The sequence below is a fragment of the Bidens hawaiensis genome, unplaced genomic scaffold (genome assembly GCF_021521415.1).
Source record: "Bidens hawaiensis isolate Kalapana, Puna unplaced genomic scaffold, B.hawaiensis_p1.1 tig00027335_1, whole genome shotgun sequence".
Lineage (NCBI taxonomy): Eukaryota > Viridiplantae > Streptophyta > Magnoliopsida > Asterales > Asteraceae > Bidens > Bidens hawaiensis.
Window position 1 is genome coordinate 96,421 of NW_027494425.1, and position 18,562 is coordinate 114,982.

General features: G+C 34.3%; 1 protein-coding gene and 3 pseudogenes across 2 annotated transcripts; 2 read left to right on the plus strand and 2 right to left on the minus strand.

Moving 5' to 3' along the window:
• Nucleotides 1–2,377: 2,377 nt before the first annotated feature.
• Nucleotides 2,378–4,708, plus strand: LOC143575316 (bark storage protein A-like; annotated as a pseudogene).
• Nucleotides 4,709–5,944: 1,236 nt separating this feature from the next.
• On the plus strand, nucleotides 5,945–8,990 carry LOC143575313 (putative glycosyltransferase At3g07620; annotated as a pseudogene).
• Nucleotides 8,991–9,159: 169 nt separating this feature from the next.
• Nucleotides 9,160–10,537, minus strand: LOC143575319 (E3 ubiquitin-protein ligase ATL42 pseudogene; annotated as a pseudogene).
• Nucleotides 10,538–13,382: 2,845 nt separating this feature from the next.
• LOC143575320 (exosome complex exonuclease RRP46 homolog) lies at nucleotides 13,383–17,533 on the minus strand. 2 transcript variants are annotated; one of them, XM_077059724.1, is made up of 9 exons: nucleotides 17,380–17,533; nucleotides 17,060–17,168; nucleotides 16,109–16,222; nucleotides 15,893–15,993; nucleotides 15,344–15,364; nucleotides 15,196–15,268; nucleotides 15,048–15,115; nucleotides 13,731–13,848; nucleotides 13,383–13,638 (listed from the first exon to the last, which is right to left on the minus strand). In XM_077059724.1, exons 2-9 carry the CDS (start codon nucleotides 17,163–17,165, stop codon nucleotides 13,523–13,525), a joined length of 717 nt encoding a protein of 238 aa, XP_076915839.1. In that variant the 5' UTR covers nucleotides 17,166–17,168; nucleotides 17,380–17,533; the 3' UTR covers nucleotides 13,383–13,522. The 2 variants fall into 2 exon arrangements, with proteins under 2 accessions (XP_076915839.1, XP_076915837.1); XM_077059722.1 differs by having other exon boundaries at nucleotides 17,060–17,533.
• Between the last annotated feature and the right edge of the window lie 1,029 nt (nucleotides 17,534–18,562).

Below are 18,562 nucleotides of genomic sequence, written 5' to 3' on the forward strand. Positions count from 1 at the left end.
ATTTTAACTCGAGAATGTCTTTTAAGTATATAATTTCTTTTTCTTTCTTCCCCTATACAATATTATCATTTCTTTTCTTTGTATTTTAAATCCGAGAATGCACTGTCAGTGTTTTCATTGCTTGAGTCTTTTTCATGTGAAACATGCTTAATACGTATCCGGATTGTATATTGAAATTTGAGTATGACAGATCATATATCATATTATATGTTTAGTTTAATTTTTTGAACATGGACGTGTCTTTATTGAGTAACACGTTTGTTTATTATATACGTTTAAAGAACATGAAATGAGTTGTTTATTAGTGTTTTAGAGACAGTTTTAGGAGATGGCCCTGTGCTAACCTTTTGGTTTATATTCCATACCCTCTTGTTATCCGTATTTGACACTTTAAGCATAATCCATTCTTTTCTTTCACCTACATCAATAATCCACAAATCAGAATTTCGTTTATTTTTATCGAAACTCGAAATCTTTATGTATGCTACCATGTTAGTCTACTTTTGTATAAGCGTGAAAGAATAACGAAAAGGAAGTTAAAAAGAAATGAAACATAATAGTCTGGAATATAAGAGGAAAAACTATGTATATAGTTGTAACCGCATAAATGAGCAAAACAAATATACCTAAAACTCATAGGATTAATATCATGACTCGTACCCCAAATGAATTTGACTTTAGTCTGTTTCATGATATCATTTAACACGCCTAGTTTTGATACGTTAAGCCATTTATTCCTAAATATCTTTAGCCATACTTAATGTTTAATGCTTTTTAAGGGGCAATTTCCGGTGCATCATCATCATTACTATTTTTAGCCAAGCTATGTAATGGTTAATGTCTCTTCAATCATTACCATTTCAAGTCACATATAGTTTTATTATGGAAACGTCCATGCATTTATAATGGTGAGAGATTATGTAATGGCATCATGCTCCATTATAGATGGTTTTACCTTTGAACCCTTGCCTCGTTACAAGTTAACTCATTTAATTTCTTGATGTTTGCATCATTTTCTTGATTGGTAATGACTTGATTCGTTTGCAAGCTTATATTATTGTACGCTTAATAGTACACACTACCTTTATGAGTGAATTTAAAAATGTGAGGTGTGAAATTGATTTTAAAAACACATTTTGCATTCTACAAAGCATCTCCATGATTTTTAATAGATTGTTAGTTCAACTCTATTGATCCTTCATCTTTCACATATGCATTAAACTATCCATGTTTTTGGATATTTGACTTGTACAAAGAGTGGTTGATGAAGAACAATTGTTACCGAAATTTTAAGGAAATGAAAACTAAAAAAAACTCAAAACTTTGCTTTAACATGCCACGAATGGTCTCACACGAACACCATGTCGTCCACCTCCATCTCACTAGTGACGGGGTGAGCATGAGCATGGTCACGGACACCGCTAACAAATGGTATCCTTTCTCTCTCTTTCTTTCTATCTTCACTCTCATTTCTTTCATGCATAATAAAAGGAAACCCCTAATGTTACGTTTTATGGCTCCACTCCATCCTATGAGGCACTACGTAATGCTTTAATCTGAATGACCACTACTATTGAATCTGCATAAAACTTTGTCACCGCCCCTCGGATACACTATATCATATATCATGACCAAGACTCCCCTTCAAATCTCATAACACTATTTTACCGCTTCAACATGTATCGTAGTTGGATCTTGGATTAAATGACTTATATAACCGACAAAGTAGCTGATATTGGGTAGTGTGTGGGTTAGATATCGAAAAATTCCAATTGTTTTTCCTATATTAAATTGGATAAGTCTCGGGTCAAGTAACAATCCCACTAGCCGGATTGCTTTAACACTTTGATGGCGTATCTCATTTGCGGTAGTTCGATCTCTTGGTTGTTTTGAGCAACTTCTATACCTAAATAATAGTGTAGGAGATCGATATCACTCATCTTGAAATGGGTCTCCATTTGCCTTTTAAACTCGAAATCAGCCATGATTCTCTAAACTCGTGCCTTGTATTTAAGCAACACCCCTTTTGCGTCTTGTTTGATTATGAACCCACTCTAACCCGATAGGTTTAACGTAGGGTAGTGTATCAACCAGCGTCCATACTTCTTTTTTTCCATCCATTGAGGCTATCTCGTTATCCATTGCCTTATTCCATTGAGTTTCCTTTATTTCATCTTGACTTGATTGTCATCGTCTAAATACAACATCTCCAACCCTTTTAAAAAAAAATATAAACTCAACTCCATAACTACTATAGTTAACCAGAAAACGATAGTTACATGAAGAAAATGAAGAAACATATAGTCTTATATGTGTGTGTGTGTGTTCATTTCGGTAGAATATTATATCTTGTCAAATAATTGACAGTTGATTGTATCGTGTCAAATAATTTCTGTCACACGAACCTATGGGAATCTTGGTATGGCTCGAATAATTATCATGTATATGCGAATCATATGACACTATACAAGTCGTAAACAATAATTGGCACTTGGCCGGAAAGTGTTATTGTCTCTATAATTAGCCCGGGTCTCCTATAGAAGCTCCGTCAACAACAAAATTGACACGTTTTGTATGCTGTCAGGTATGCAAAGTTCATACGAGTCGTATGTATAGGACTTGTATGCAAGGTGTATGTAAAAGTGGGGATGGCATGCGAATAGCAACACCCTAATAATAATTATCATATTTTCTAACAGTAACCACACATACAAATTAAGATCCTACCATGTTTTTTCAAGCAGACTAAATCTCTTTGTTTATTAGTTGTATCGATCGCCTAATACATTTATGATTAATATTTTATGTGATTGGAGATATTTTATTAAACAACACATGTGTGAATCATTATTCAAACTAAAGAAATTAAGAAACCCTCAACTCTATAAATATGATTCAATCTTATCCCTCAAGTACCAAGTCCTCATTCTTTTATCTCTAACAAGATGAAAAATGTTACTTTCTTTGTTTTTGTTGTTTCAGTTTTGCTTATTGTACAAGGAAATGGTAAAAGGATTGGAGAAACCAAAAGGTTGATCCACAAGGCTAACAGAAAGGGGCCATATATAGGCATTGTGATCCCTAACCTATTTGAAATGAACCCTCTACTCAATTATCCCGAGTACAAGTCTAGTAAACTCGTCATCGATGTAGGAGGTATGTATATATAATAAATACTCATGATTGACTTGCCACGAGCTTTCTCATAAACTGTGAAAGTTTAGGTAATGTGATGCTTATGATATTGCATAACGTAATTGTCAAGTTCCTTAAACTTGTGAAGGCGTCAAGTTCTGGTGTCAAAATTCGTTATGCCCGACTGATAAGACGTTGACATTCATACCTTTAAGGTGTTTGCTTCTCATTTGATTTGGTATTGTTTGTATAGGAAGGAGATTTCGGTTTGGATCAGTTGGCCAAAAACGGGTTGTTTTGGTTATGACCGGTTTAGGCATGGTACATAGGTTGATAATGTTTTCCAAAAGTTATCATCATATATTGAGTTTAATTGACTACCAAACAAGATGGTTTTAATCTTGCATGTAATTCGTTATAAAATAATTTTCCTCTTGTAAACACTCAATATAATTGTCAAAAAAAAAGTTGAAATTGAAATTGAATTCAGTGATTGATCATATATGGACAAGTCATGAAACAAAATACAAAAAGAGTGATTTAAAAACTCAAAATTATGTAGGTTTTAATTATATTTAATTGTGTGCATGCACAACAGCTTAATGCAGGAGTTGCAACACAGTTATTACTAAGTTTGTTTGACATTGAAGGAATTGTACATTATGGCATAGCTGGAAATGCTAACCCTTCACTTAATATTGGAGATGTTGCAATTCCTCAATATTGGTCTCATTCTGCTCTATGGAGTTGGCAGGTAAATTACAAACTTTTTTATTTTCAATTGTAACAAAAAAATAATAAGTTTAGATTATAATTAAATCTATTTATTTGTATGTTGGAACATATTTTTTATATACTGTAGAGATATGGAAATGGTCCAGAAGACAAATTACCCCTTGAAGACAGTGGAGACTACACACGTGACATCGGCTACTTACACATTGCAAATTATTCGACTGATATTAAGTCTGATAACTTACTAAACAACATTTGGTATCAACCAGAAGAAATCTTTCCTGTGGATGGAACACCGGAGGAGAGACAACACGCGTTTTTGGGTACCTGTTGACTCAAGTTACTTCATTCTAGCAAAAACTCTAGAGGTAGTTAACTTAATCCTTAAATAATGACAATTAATTGATTTTAGTAGACACTAACACAGTTTTATGGAAACATAAACCATATATAGTCGTCGCTGAAGTTGGAAGGATGCTTGAATGTGACAACATGCTTATCTACTCCACCAAAGGTTACTACAGTTGAACGAGGAACAAGTGCTAGCATTTACCTAGACAACGCCGCCTACAGAAGCTTCATTTATGAAAAATTCAACATTAGTCCCGTGGAGATGGAAAGTGCCGCAGTGGCTCTCATTTCATACCAACAAAGGGTGCCATTCATTGTGATTAGGGCACTTTCTGACTTAGCGGGTGGAGGTGAACACTCCAATGAGGCGGATACGTTCATCACTCTTGCGGCTAACAATTCTGTCAAAGCCGCAGTGGAGTTTATTAAGTTGATCCCTTAAGGTTCCTAAGAGAATTTGTTCATTTGTTTAGGGCTTTTGAATATAGTTATGAAATTGTAATAAGTTACACCCTTTGGCATTACTATAATAAAAATTACTACTGTAGTTTAAATATGATGGTTTGGTGGCAAAGGGCCAATTGGTTCTCATAAATTGTAATAAGTTACACCCTTTGGCATTACTATAATAAAAATTACGTTCTGTTATCGCATGGGTTTCGCTTGCTTTGTTACAAGTCAAACATTAATACAAATGTAGTCCCTGTTCACGTTTGGCAACGCGCGGGGCAATCTACCTTGTTTTGATAATTATAACTTATAAGCCCCTCACACTTGTATCTGGAGGACACAAGCCCGTCTTGCTACAATCCCTCAACTTTGTAATTTCAAAAATTTATATAACCTGATATTAAAACAAACTAACATTAGTCCTAGCTTTACTGAACTGTTTCACAAAATATTTAGTTAATATTTCAACCCCTCCCTTTTTTCAAACAGCAAACAACCAACAAGTCAAATTTGTTTTCTACTTATATATCTAAGTATGCACTTATGTTATAACTTAATCTAAAACCCATATGGTATCAACTATCAAGTAAGTCTCAACTATATTAATTGATTTTGTTGTGATTCAATTTATAACAAGACCGTTCATAGTGGGACATGCACACTTACGCCTTCCAAAGTTTAAAACCAAAACCAACCCCACAACCAAGGGCGCCCAAATGGAAACAACCCACATGGGCGCTATTGCATTAATGACAAAGGGGCTTAAGAGTGGGGCCAAAATCAATTCTAACCATTTAAAATTCCCCACTCTTATTTTTATGTTAAGAAAAAATTAAAATAATAACTGTGTTTTTAGTTAAACTGTTACGGATTTTTTAGTAAGATATTAGTGAGTGTCCTATGCATGCCTACGTTACAATGACGCTATGAGACGTTTCTAAATTTTTAGTTAAACCGCTACACATGTCTAATAGTATTGCTACTTAGTTGAGATTAAAAACTAAGGGCTAGTTGCAATTTTGTCTATCATTCGCGTATACACAAAGGATCTTGCATCGTTTTCCAATCAAGTTGAGAATAAAATTAATATATTCACACTTGCCCATTGGCACATCTACCATAAAAACCTCGAACAAACTCCCAAATATTCAACCATGTTTCCTTTTAAATAATACAATATTTTCAAATTTATTAATTTCTCTATTTTACATATCAAGGCACTTAATTTCCCCTTTGCAGGTGGAAATACATAAGCTTTGGTTACTTTACAGCAATGGGTCATCAAAGTCAGCATAAATTAAAACACAAGAGATTAGTTTGGCTATTGGCAGTGGTTTTTGGTGTGGTAATAATGAGGCAGTACTTTGAATATCCATATGTTGGTGTTACAATTCCCTTATATTCTTCCAGCAGCCATCAAGCACCACAAATGACTGCCGATACTGTTAAACGTGTCCAACACCAAAACAGATTAAAGACTCTTAGTATTTTGGAGATATTTAATATAATAATTAGTTTATTATTATAAGATAGTAGTCTTATTTTTATTTAATCCTATTTGTTTTGGATTCAAATTCTGTATTTGAGTTAGTGTAAGATTTGAACCTGGGTTTATATATACCCTAGGCTCAATGTGTTAGTTATTATTAAGTTTTTCTCGTTTGTCGTTTTCTTAATAAAGTTTATGGTATTGATTTACTTGCCAAAAGTTTAACAGATACTACCGGTCTACCGCTATAAAGGCTACCTCAATGGCTTTTGATAACAACACATTTCAAATATCAGCTCTATCTTTTACAATAAACCACGTTTGTGTCGACAGATGACTCGTATGTGAACACTGTTCCACCGGTGATAATGAGTTCTAAAAGTCCTACTGTGGATATATTGACAATCGCAGAAATGCGTGATACTTTAAGACATTATCGTGCTTCCGTTCGTTCAATAGTATATATGCAACCTCCACAAACTCTTCTTATGATAGCGACGAGATATTTTTTGTTGCTTAATTAATTAACATTGCTACTGTTCTTTTGTAGAAACCGCAATGGTCATCAACAGTTGATCAGGAATTACTAAATGCAAAGTTGCAGATTGAGAATACTCATGTCAATGACAGTGATCAACCTTTTATTCCTATTTATCATACATTTCAAGGTTTAAGAGGTAAGCAAAACTTGACTATGTTATGTTTAGATAAATATGTTTTTGTATGATCAAGAATGACGTCGAGCGAAAGCAAAACAAGTTAACAGATGAATTTCTCAAAGAAAGTAGTGTATTACTGAATGAATAAAACATCCCATTAGGGTCCATTTTGTAAAAAAGTCTAAATGTGACAATTATTGCTAAGTTTTGTAGATTGACAACTTGTAATTAAATACTAAAATTAAAGACATAAATATATGTTTAATGTTTAACTTAAGGCAATTAATGATTTACTCGTTTTTACACCAGAAATGGAATGGTTAAAAATATGCAAAATTAGAGGGAAAATTTTATGAAATCGGAGCCACAAATGGTCAAACCGCCTATGACTGTTTGCCACATGATCAACTGGCTGTTGAGACCTTAGCCTCCACTATTATGAACCCCGTAACTTCACTCTCTACCCAAGTTATGCTTGGATCAACTCCGTAACATTGAACAAATAAAGTGATAGACAACACGTATATTTGTGTTGTTCAATCTATCAATGTCATCATCTGGCCACACTAACAACTGTATGTGTGAAGATCAAGTTCAATTTAAAATTCTTGGACATAATGCAGTAGCTATGAATTAATGGAAAAGACTCTTAAGGTTTACATTTACAAAGAAGGGGAGAAACCGATATGCCACGAGCCGGAGGCTATGCTTAGAGGAGTTTATGCATCTATAGGGATGGTTCATGAAGAATATTAAAGAAAGCAAACATTTTGTTACTAGGAACCCAATAAATGCCCATCTTTTTTACATTCCTTTAAGCTCTCCAATCTTAGAAGTGAAACTATATGTGCCCGGGTCTCGCAATAAGAAGAACCTGGTACAACACTTGAAGAATTACATTCATTTGATCGCGACAATACAGATTTTGGAATCGAACATATAGATCGAATCATTTTGTTGTTGCTTGTCATGATTAGGTAGGCCTACATGTTCTAATATTACATTTTCGTTTTGCTGTTAACCCATGTATAAAACTCAAGTAGCAACGTCCATCTTGATACAATCACAACATTCTACGGTTTTTAAATAAAGTTAGGGCTCGTATTTCGCAAACGACTAAACTGTCACATTATGCGGGCCGTAAAAACAAATTTTCAAATCATACGAGCCATAGAAAACAAATTATCTAATCATATACAACCTGTATATCACTTTATATGGGCGTGTATTTACATTTTCGTCATATCTTCTATTGCCCATATAATACGGCGAAAATATTTATTGCCCGTATAATACAGCGAAAATGTTATTAGGCGGTGTGCATATAAACAGACCCAAATTTTAATAATTTTTAACCATGACGGCTTTGATCAACCTAAGAGAAGTATGTTATTTCTTCTCGTAATATTCTAAATCATTATCTTGATAAAAACGTACAGGTGTGAAAATATGTTCCAGTTTTGCAAGTTTTAATTGACTTGGTATTCTTTGTATTCGATTGAACACTGTAATTCCATTCAGGCGACATACGAAACAAGGAGATCTATGGATGGTTGCATAAGGGCTCTATGCAATTCGGATATAAAAGAACATTTCTAATTAGGAAAAGATGTATCTCTCCCCTGAAACGTTCATTCGTTCACCTGAAAACCCTTTAAGGTAGACTTGGAGGAAAACCCCCTTCTCGACGCAAGGTTCTCGCTTTCTTTGCAGGCCGAATGCACGGTGAAGTCCGGTCAAGTCTCTTGCAACATTGGGAAAACAAAGACCCTGACATGAAAATCTTCAGTAATCTTAACAAATCTTTAAACAAGATAAGCTATACTGAATACATGAAGAGTAGCAAGTATTGTACATGTGCTAAAGGTTATGAAGTTAATAACTTTTTACGAATGCGTTCCTGTAATAATATCCAACACTTTTGTCGGCCACCGTTCTTTGAGATCTTGAGTTGGGAGTCGTTTTCGGTCTTTATTAAAGAGAAGGATATCGTGAGTTTGAAGAACATTCTTCTTTCGATATCGAATAGGAGATATCTAGTGATGTTCCAGAGAGTTAAGAAGGTACAACAACATTTTCTATGGCATTTAACACCTGTGAAGTATGATATTTTTAATATGATATTACATTCAATATGGTGCAACAGAGTTTTTAGAGTAAATTCATTGTGATAAGGCTTTGAACACCTTTAACTGTTGTCAACAAATGTGACAAAGATCTTGTGTGTAATTTTTGAAGGAAAATAATATATAGTTTCGCATGCAATTTTTATAAGTAAATATGAGATTAATATTAACTTTGAAAGTTTACACAATATATCTTTGCAAACACTATATGTCCACTTTCATTTCTTTTTACAAGTAGTAAATGATACAAGTTATCTTGTTTTTAGTTCATTTTCATATTGTGTGAACTAAAGCTATAAAATAGAACTTTTAACAATGAAAACCGACCAAACAAGGTTCAAACGTGATCAGGTTCTCAATTGAAGCGAAGTTCTCTCCCGGTTTGTGAACCATTGAATGGTCCTTTTCGCCATGGGCAACCAAACCCTTTGTAAGTTGTCATCTTTCCGACTACTCTCCATAAGCGAACTTCTAGTATCTTTGAATCTTGAGACGTTTGTAATCTCTGACATGGATCTCTTCTCAATACCTTCATAATCCTCATTTTTCACAAACCTAGGAAAGTGTGAAGTTGTAACAGATGTTTCGCCACCATCAGTGGTTCGACGGATCATGGACTCGCATAATCTTCTTCTTTCCATATACTCCTTAAACTTCGTTACTTGTTCAATATCTATTCCGAATCTCTCACTACTTGAAGGAGAAAAACGCTTGCTTGATGCGTCATTAAGCATCATGGAGTTCAAAAACATTAAATCTGAGGAATTCACATCGCTCCATCGGCTCTTGCAAACAATGTCGGATACGATGATCCTATGTTTGAACTTATCCAACAACCTTTGATCTCCATATTGAATCAAGACATCTTCTTTAGGACTTTTCCCAAATTTCCTAAAACTACCTCCAATACTAAACCTTGATGACCTAGATGAACCATCATGTTCCCTCTTAACAAAGATTTCAAGATTGTTCAAACCCTCATCCGGAGTATACCTTAAACTATTCGAGAAAGTAAAATTTGTAATATCTGACAAATTAACTTTATACCGACAAAGAGGACAAGTAGAGTGACTTTCTAGCCATTGATCTATGCAATTCATATGAAATGCATGCCTACACTTAGGCAACAACCTTAATAGCTCCGAATCTTCAAACTTCGACAAGCATACTACACATTCTAGCCCATCTTTAGATCCCTTAAGCGCAGAGAATCTAAAAAGAGGCAAAGATTCTATCGCTTTCTTGTCAATCCCAGAGATTCGTGAGCGTGAGCTAGGAATCACAATAGGAACCTGGAGAGTGAAATCCGAGTTGCAAAACTTCATGCACGCGAGTATCAGAAACGATAAACAAAACATGGTACATAGGACCCCAATGATGATAACAACACTAGGATGCACCGGATGCGGAACATCATCAGAACTAGAATCGGGTGAATCTTGCTGGGCAAAAACATTGGAAAAGAGATTGAAGAAGATATAGATCAAGAAAAGGGTTTTGATCAATTTTAAGTGATTCATTCAAGAGATTTGGAGTTCTTGAGTGATATTAACAGTTAAGTTTAACACATGGTGTTGGTTGGTTCATTTTATGGAATGTTGTCTTATTGGTCATTTTCAAGATATTATAAATTAGTGGAAATTTAGTATCAAATAATAAAAATTTGGTCTCATGGTCCATGTCTTCTTAATTTGTTTTATTCATTGGCCGCCTTTGTCTTTCATTGTCTTTAAGGTGCCGTGCTACCATCCGCATCTATTTAATGTATTTTATCGTGTTTTAATAAATGACAAATGTTTGAGTTTTACTTGTTTAGTTCATAATGTTAATATTTTTCACTATTTGATAATGAAATGCTTAATATAACATTGAAAAGTATTTACCTTCCTATTACTAAAAATATTTCTACAACATCAACGAAAATGAGTTGAACTTGTATTGTAAGGTTACGCGAGTAGGGAAACGGATGTGTCGTGTTGTGTAAACTTTAGAAAAATGTGGGTTGACACGGGTCAGGCCAAGGTTTAAATAGTACAATATTTGTATTTATGGCAGCTCGTAGTCGTCCCAACACATAAGAAACAATTGGGCTAAAAGTTCTTGATCCAATGGAGTTGTAAGGTTTGATGAAATGCACCTCAAAAATTTTGGAATATAGTGATTAGGGTCATGCTATTAGCTACACCATATCCATCTAATTTCACATTATAAAATGATCGTCCACAATACACTCAGTTGACCGTTTTGACAAAAAAAAAGTCAATACTTTGATAATTTGGTCTAAGCAGACGTTTGAACACTATCCGGACAGCCGTTCTAACCACATGTTGTTCAAACTCTTAAAATTGTTGGTCAGAAAGGTCGTTCAGCTAACAATCGGACGAACGTTATGACCATGGATGTTCAAACTTTAAACATATTTGGTAAAAACGATTGTCCCATCTCTATCTGGATGAGCGTTTAAAATTGTGTAGAATTAAATATAAGATGGTGTGTGTATAGTTGGCCCTGTTGATTATCATATGTAATACATAGGATGCATCAACTAGCTTATGATAAACAAGAGTATCAAACTACAGAACAAACTAATCTAGAATGAACATAAGCATAAGGGATTGATGGTCATCAATGCATGGGTGTATTGACAGTATTGTAATGATCAAGCTACATTGTACATAGAAATCGAAGTTGGCTGTCAAGACTAAGTCAAAGGTGGTTCTATCCATCCTTATGCCAGTTTTGTTGGTTGAAGTTTTTAATATTATTAGCCGCTTCCAAAAGAGTCAATTATAAGTGGGTCATTTATTTACTATTTACAAATTCAAGTATTTGGGAAAAAATCAAAAAAAATGTCAAGTACTTAATTGGACCACTAAACGGATCCAAAAATGTTACAGAGGACAAATACAAAGAATACCATGGATAAAAACAAAGATGTCCTGTGCTTGATTTGACACTTATCCTAATCGAATAACTCATTAAACATTATACGTGAAAGAGTAAACTAAGTTAAGAACTTGAATAAAAGTTAAACTAATCAATAATGACATATTAGGGGAAAAATGCCCCAAAAATGTTTAATAAAAATAGTGTTCTTGTGATTTCTTCTTTTTCTAAGTTGATAAGTTTACTTTTAATACATGTTAAGTTCCTGTTTATTTCACAGATTAAATGCATAAGTTTAATTATTTAGTTCTTGATAGTTCTTACTTCTACGCTTCTTGTTAATTCCTATTCACTTTTATTTGTTTTATTTCACTGTTAATTCCTAATTAAATAACCTCTTAAAAAAATTAAGAGTCGATTAAGATAAGGCTTCAATAAAAACTAAATTAATCAAGGATAATCAAGGCAAAGGTACCCAAAAATGATTTTAATAAACATTAGTGCTTTAAAAATTCCAAATGACTAATTATGTCTTCCTAATATAATGGGTTGATATTTTATACTTGTTTAACACGAATGATATAATTTCATCATCATCATCGTACTCAGTATATCCCACCAATAGCAATGCTATGGTAGGGTCTGAGGAGGGTAAGATGTAGACAGCCTTACCTCTATCCCATAGGGATAGAGAGGCTGCTTCCAGTGAGACCCCCGGCTCGATAGTAGTTTTGCATCAAGCCTTGGACATAAGGCACATAGCACTCAATCATCGGGACACCGGCTGATTGGTGCATGTGCCCTTGTCTTTCGGCTATCAACGCCACCACATGATGCCTGATTAACCTTCCGCCACTTTTAACGTTATTTTCATGAGATTAGTAAAATAACGTCAAAATTAGTGCAATTTTACTTTGGCTCACCCGAGGGTTCACACATATATACATTATATGCGTGCACCGCAAGCAGAGCGTTACGAATGATATAATTTAAAATCATATAATTTCAAAGGTGTTTGGAGGACAAATGTGTCATTGTTTGATAACAGGACACATATCCATGGACCATTTACAAACTTTTTTAGGTCAGCATACCCCACTCAAACATATGATTAGTAATATAAACAAATACACTTGTCAAATTTTGTCGATATAAAATAAATAATACTATTTATATATACCAGCCATTTATATTGTTGATGTGTACAATACCAGGTTATCATAAACATTCATTCATTTGGTGTGTTAATGTTAAGAACATAATTTGTTGCAATCAGGATGTTTCTATAATGATATATATTTATATCACTGGATGTGTTAATCAAACCACTTATCAAAGAGTGTCAAAAAGGTTAACCGGTCATAATCAAGTTGTAAAGGTTGGTAAGTTGTAAAAAAATTCAGTTAAATGGTCATAAACAGGTTGGTGGGTCAACCTACAGGGCTACGAGTTAAACAAGTCAACCTAAGCACAACTCGTTTAGCTAAACAGAAACACATCCATTTAATCATACTGATTATGATGTGCTGTAGAAGCAATGATTTTTTCATCTTTAAGGAGATGAGAACACCAAATTAGAAAACATACAACAAAACTGATTTTTTAAATGATGTAATCTGTTCATCTAATTCCAATTCATAAAACTGGCAATGATAATGTTAACAACTTCATATTCTTAATCGCGTCAACGGTCAACCGGCTTTAGATAGATCATTCCCAGCTTTCAACTTCAAACTGTTCCTAACATAATCGGACAGCTCAGCTGCCGCAGCGCGTCCCATCTTCACGCAGCTAAAGTAGTCATCCACTAATACAATACGATACATATATTTGTAAGTTTAATAAAACATTAATTAATTTCAGGAAAAGTGAAGTAACGCGTGTGTGTCTGAATGGTACCTGCCATTACGCCATGAGTGACGGATGTAATAATCCCATGTTCCTTAACCTCGGAACCTTGTGGAAGGACTGACATTGTCGAGTTTGGAAAGACCAAATATACAAATGCCTTTGTAGTCTGCAAGTGAAGGCCAAATGTTACTAAAAAGTACTAGAAAGTTGAGAAAGTATCAAGAAAATCGTTGTAATACTTTTTTCACATTTTTACATGAATAAGATGCTTTAACTAAGTCAACCCGATTCTTTAAATGTAAAAAAGAAAATTACCCTACAGACTCCCTTTTTAGTAAATAAGCACATCTTGTACAAGAATGGATCTTTTGACTTGTTACGCCCATGTAGAGATGTAAACGAGCCAAGCCGCTTGTAAGATAATCAAGATCGGCTTGCTACAAGCTTTGAATCGAGTCGAGCTCAAAATAAGCTTGTTTAATCAAGGAGCGCCAGCCAAAGCTTTAGTTATCAAGCCCGAGCCAAAGCTTCATTTATCGAGCTCAAGTCGGCTTACACGAGCCCATTAATTATATATATTTATATGCCAAATATTATCATATATAAAGTTATTATAAAAATAACTAAATAATATATATTATGCAATATGCAAATTTTAATTATACATATGTATAAAAACTAATTTTAAATGTATATAAACTAATTAATAAATATGAAACTAGCGGGGCTCAAGCTTAATAAAACTACTCACTACCCGAGCTCAAGCTTAAAAAAAATTACTCACTACGAGCATGAAAAAGCTACTTACGGGCCGAAATCAAGCTTCAGCGCTGGTAAGTTAACGATTCAAGCTCGAGCTTAATCAAGCTAGGTCTCGGCTCGTTTACACCCCTACGTCCATGTCAGCAATAATAGCCAAAATGGCAATCACATCAATTACGACTGTTTAAAAGATAGAAACGGACACACGTTACAAATTCAAGTGTAAATTGACATATACATGAAATCACAAAATCCATAGGGTTTATATTAAATAGCTATTTTACATTAACAAAGTTAGTAATCTTCAATGAAAAATCCTTCCCAACACAAAATGTCAAACCAATTAAAAAATGTCAAAAAAGACATTGCAGAAAAAACCCTACAGACTCCTGTTTTTTCACAAAAAAGCCCCTTACTTGTCTTTGATAATAATAATACTTTAACTTGTTATGTCAATGTCAGCAAAATTAGCCAACATGGCAACCACTTCACACATGACAATATAAAGACAAAAACGAACATATTCGTTATAGACTAGAGCGTTAAAGGGTGTATCTGTAAAGCCACAAACGTCCATGGGGTTTAACGAAAAATTGCACTAACCTGCTCTTCTAACTTGCTGGGGTCAAGAAAAACATGCCCACTTTCAGCCATACAACAGCATATTGCAACTACAATAACCAGTAATGCCATATGAAGTTCGTTTAATATAGAGAAAATAAAACTATGGATTTCAATCACAACATATTACCAGCAAGATGTTTTAAAGGAATTCCAGCATCCACGAGAGCAGAACAGGCTGCATTTATCGCACATGGAAGTAGCTAAACATATATATAGTCAAGAAACACCAAAACCGATCAAAGAAAAACTTAAAACATCTTAGATTAAAAGGATACGGCACCATCATCATTGACAACCTGCACATAATATATAATAATCAAGCTGATCATAAATATCAAGAAAAAGAAAAGAAGCCAACAATCATTAATAAAACCGTTAAATGTCACATTTAGAGCAATGCGTATGAATCCCTTTATATACGTATATACATAGGGTTCCAGAGAAAACCGAGAAAACTACTACCAAGAAATCATTTTTTTCTTAATTTATATTTCATATCTTTTATTTATAAGGTAAGAAATGTAAAAATAATTAAAAAAAAAGTAAATAAATAAAATATGTAACTCATGAAGTTACATATATGTAGGTCACGAAGTTACATAAACGTAACTCATACAAGGAACACATATGTAGCGTAAAAATTAGATAACGTTTTGAGCTAATTTTTAATTTTTTATACATTCTAATAAGAGAGAAAAAAACTTGATTGGTTAGTCGTAGTTTTCTCATAACTTCTTTTCCCATGATCCCTTCCCAATATACATACACAAACACATAGATACATATGTACACATATAAAAGCAAGGAATTAAGAATCAACAAACCTGAACTATAATCGATGTTGTTGTATTAGGATGAACATTCAAAAGACAGATGCTTTGCAAGGTTTTCTTTAATACCATTTCAAATTCCCTCTCTTGTTTCCCTAATAATCAAACCAATCCCAATTTAGTATTTTGTTCTAAAACTAACCCCGTGAAATAAATGGTAACAAAAAGAATCGACATACGTAGCAGATAATCATTAAACAAAACACTCACCGCTCTGTCCTGTTTTTGGTTTCCAAATGACTTCAATGCAAGCCTTTTCAGGATTTTCATTTTTCTTTGTTCCAGCTTTGGGTCCATAAACAGCTGCAATCACCTTTGTCTCACCTAATACCATAAACACACGATATGTGATCTTGAATCCAAATTGGAGTTTTTCATTCAATTTATAGATATTTTGTAAATTTTGAAACTAAAACTAGGTGTGCAAACGAGCCAATCCGCTCACAAGTTACTCGTGCTCGGATCGATAAAAAGCTCGAAAGAAGCTGAGCTTTTTCGAGCTCAAGCCGAGCCTCAAATAAAGCTCGTTTAGTTATCCAGCTCGAGCTTGAGCCTTGTATGGGAAGCTCATTTAGGCTCGTTGAGCCTTAACAGGCCTGTATATTTCTAAGTTTAACCTCTTTAGGGCTTCTTTGTTTTAATTTCACACTGCAATGCTGAGCTCGAGCAGAGCTTTGGCCCGTTTAAGGTACTGCACACTAGAGGAGCACAAACCGGTTCAGTTGAAACCAGGTCCGGTGGGTTATCAAACCGAGTTGAGTACAATCCGGTTTCTAGACCGGGTTATGATCAGTTTCTTGACCGGCTTTGATCAACTTTTGGCCAATTTGGTTCGGTTAACCAGTTTCGACGGTGAGAATTATAAACTGATCCTGCACCTACGGTTTCTATCGCCGATTCGGTTCCTCGTGTCAGGTCAGTTAATTGGTTTCTATGTGCACCTCTACTGCACACGAGCTCGAGCCAAGCTTAGGCTCATTAAAGGTTTTCATAAAATATATAAAAAGAACTATAAATGCATATAACTATTTAATAAATAATAAACAATCCGAGCCAGAGAACTCAAGCTTTATATAAAGAGCTTAAAACAAGCCGAGCTCTCGTAAGTCAAAACGAGCAAATCTTGAACCTAGTCGAAACGAAATAGAAAAACTGAACTACCTTGAGCCCAGCTAGCAGACCCATAAGCCCGATGCAGTACGCCTCGGGTACAGACCACCGGCCTTCGTTGATTCGCAGTCCGGCCATCCAATCTATCAACTTCCATACTCTTCAACAACAAAATGGCATTTTCGTAAATAACTAACTTGAACAAAATGAACATCTAAAACTTCAAATTAGCAACAAAACTGAACACCCAGTTAACTAATAATCAAAACCCACAAATACCCATACTCAATCGAACCAAAAAAATCAGCATACAAATTGAATCGAACAAGAAATTGGAATCGTATACCCTAATAATCGAACAACAAACTAACCTGTGAATCGGATTATTAGTTAAAGGTAATCGATTTCTGGTTAATTTTGCTGGAGAGTAAATTAGGGTTTTAATTTGGGGATTATGTGTGTGCTTGTTCAATTCTACCGTGGGGTTTAGCAGTTTAGGGTTTATGCTTAAGTATTTTTATTGTATTTTTTTAAGTCAAGTATTTTTATTGTATTTTTTTTTTAAAAAAGTCACATTGTTTATAACTAGGTAAAACCTGCAGCATTGCGGCTACGCGAGTTTGATTGGCATCGGTTAACATGCGTTGGTAAAACCTGGGAGTTGCAATGATCAATTGACGTAGGTATCGGTTAGGTTCGTTACGGTAGAATAACTAACCTCAAAAGTTAAGTTTATAAATGAACATATTTAAAACAACATAAATTGGTAAAACACCGATACTGCGTGCCTAGTCGACATGAATTTGATCAACATCGATAAGGTTCGTAATGGTATCAGAACATAATCCAAAAATTATTACTATAATATAATTAGAAAGTTTTGTGTCACAAAATGGGTTCCTTATCTATTTGTATATGTAATATTTGTTTTGTATTTGAGCATGTATGTTGGGGTTGGTTGGATGGGTGTGTTGATTGTGTAAAACACCTATGCTGGCCCGCAACCAGGGATCAAATCCTACTCTAATGCAACATTGGTTTTTTAATCAAATGTGATATATATGGTTACTTTATTTAAGTTATTTATGGTTTTGGTTATTTTTTTTTTCAAGTGTGTTATTTGTGTTTATGTATACGTGAGAATGGTTGTTTTTCAACATTAACGTTGGTGTAGGCCGGATAGTTGAGTTGTTAAGTGAAATCGACCGAATTTGCGTAGAATCACCGCATTTTGTTTTAGTTTCGATACCGTAACGAACTTAACAAAAACCAACATAATGCCAATTTTGTTTTTGTTTTCGTTCCGGTACCGTAACTAAGGTGATGGAACACCCGAGTTTTACTGATCGAAGCCACCCTATTGGTCTACCTGCGTTTTATATTGTTTTGTTTTATTTTTTGTTCCAATTCCGATACCATAAGGAACGTAACCAAAAATGACAAGTTCGTGTTGATTACCACTTGTTTTGATTTTACCATCGTCCGGGTTTTACCGACCTGTCCCGGCGCAACGCGCTGGGTAAACACTCGTTAATATATAAAAACACATGTTAC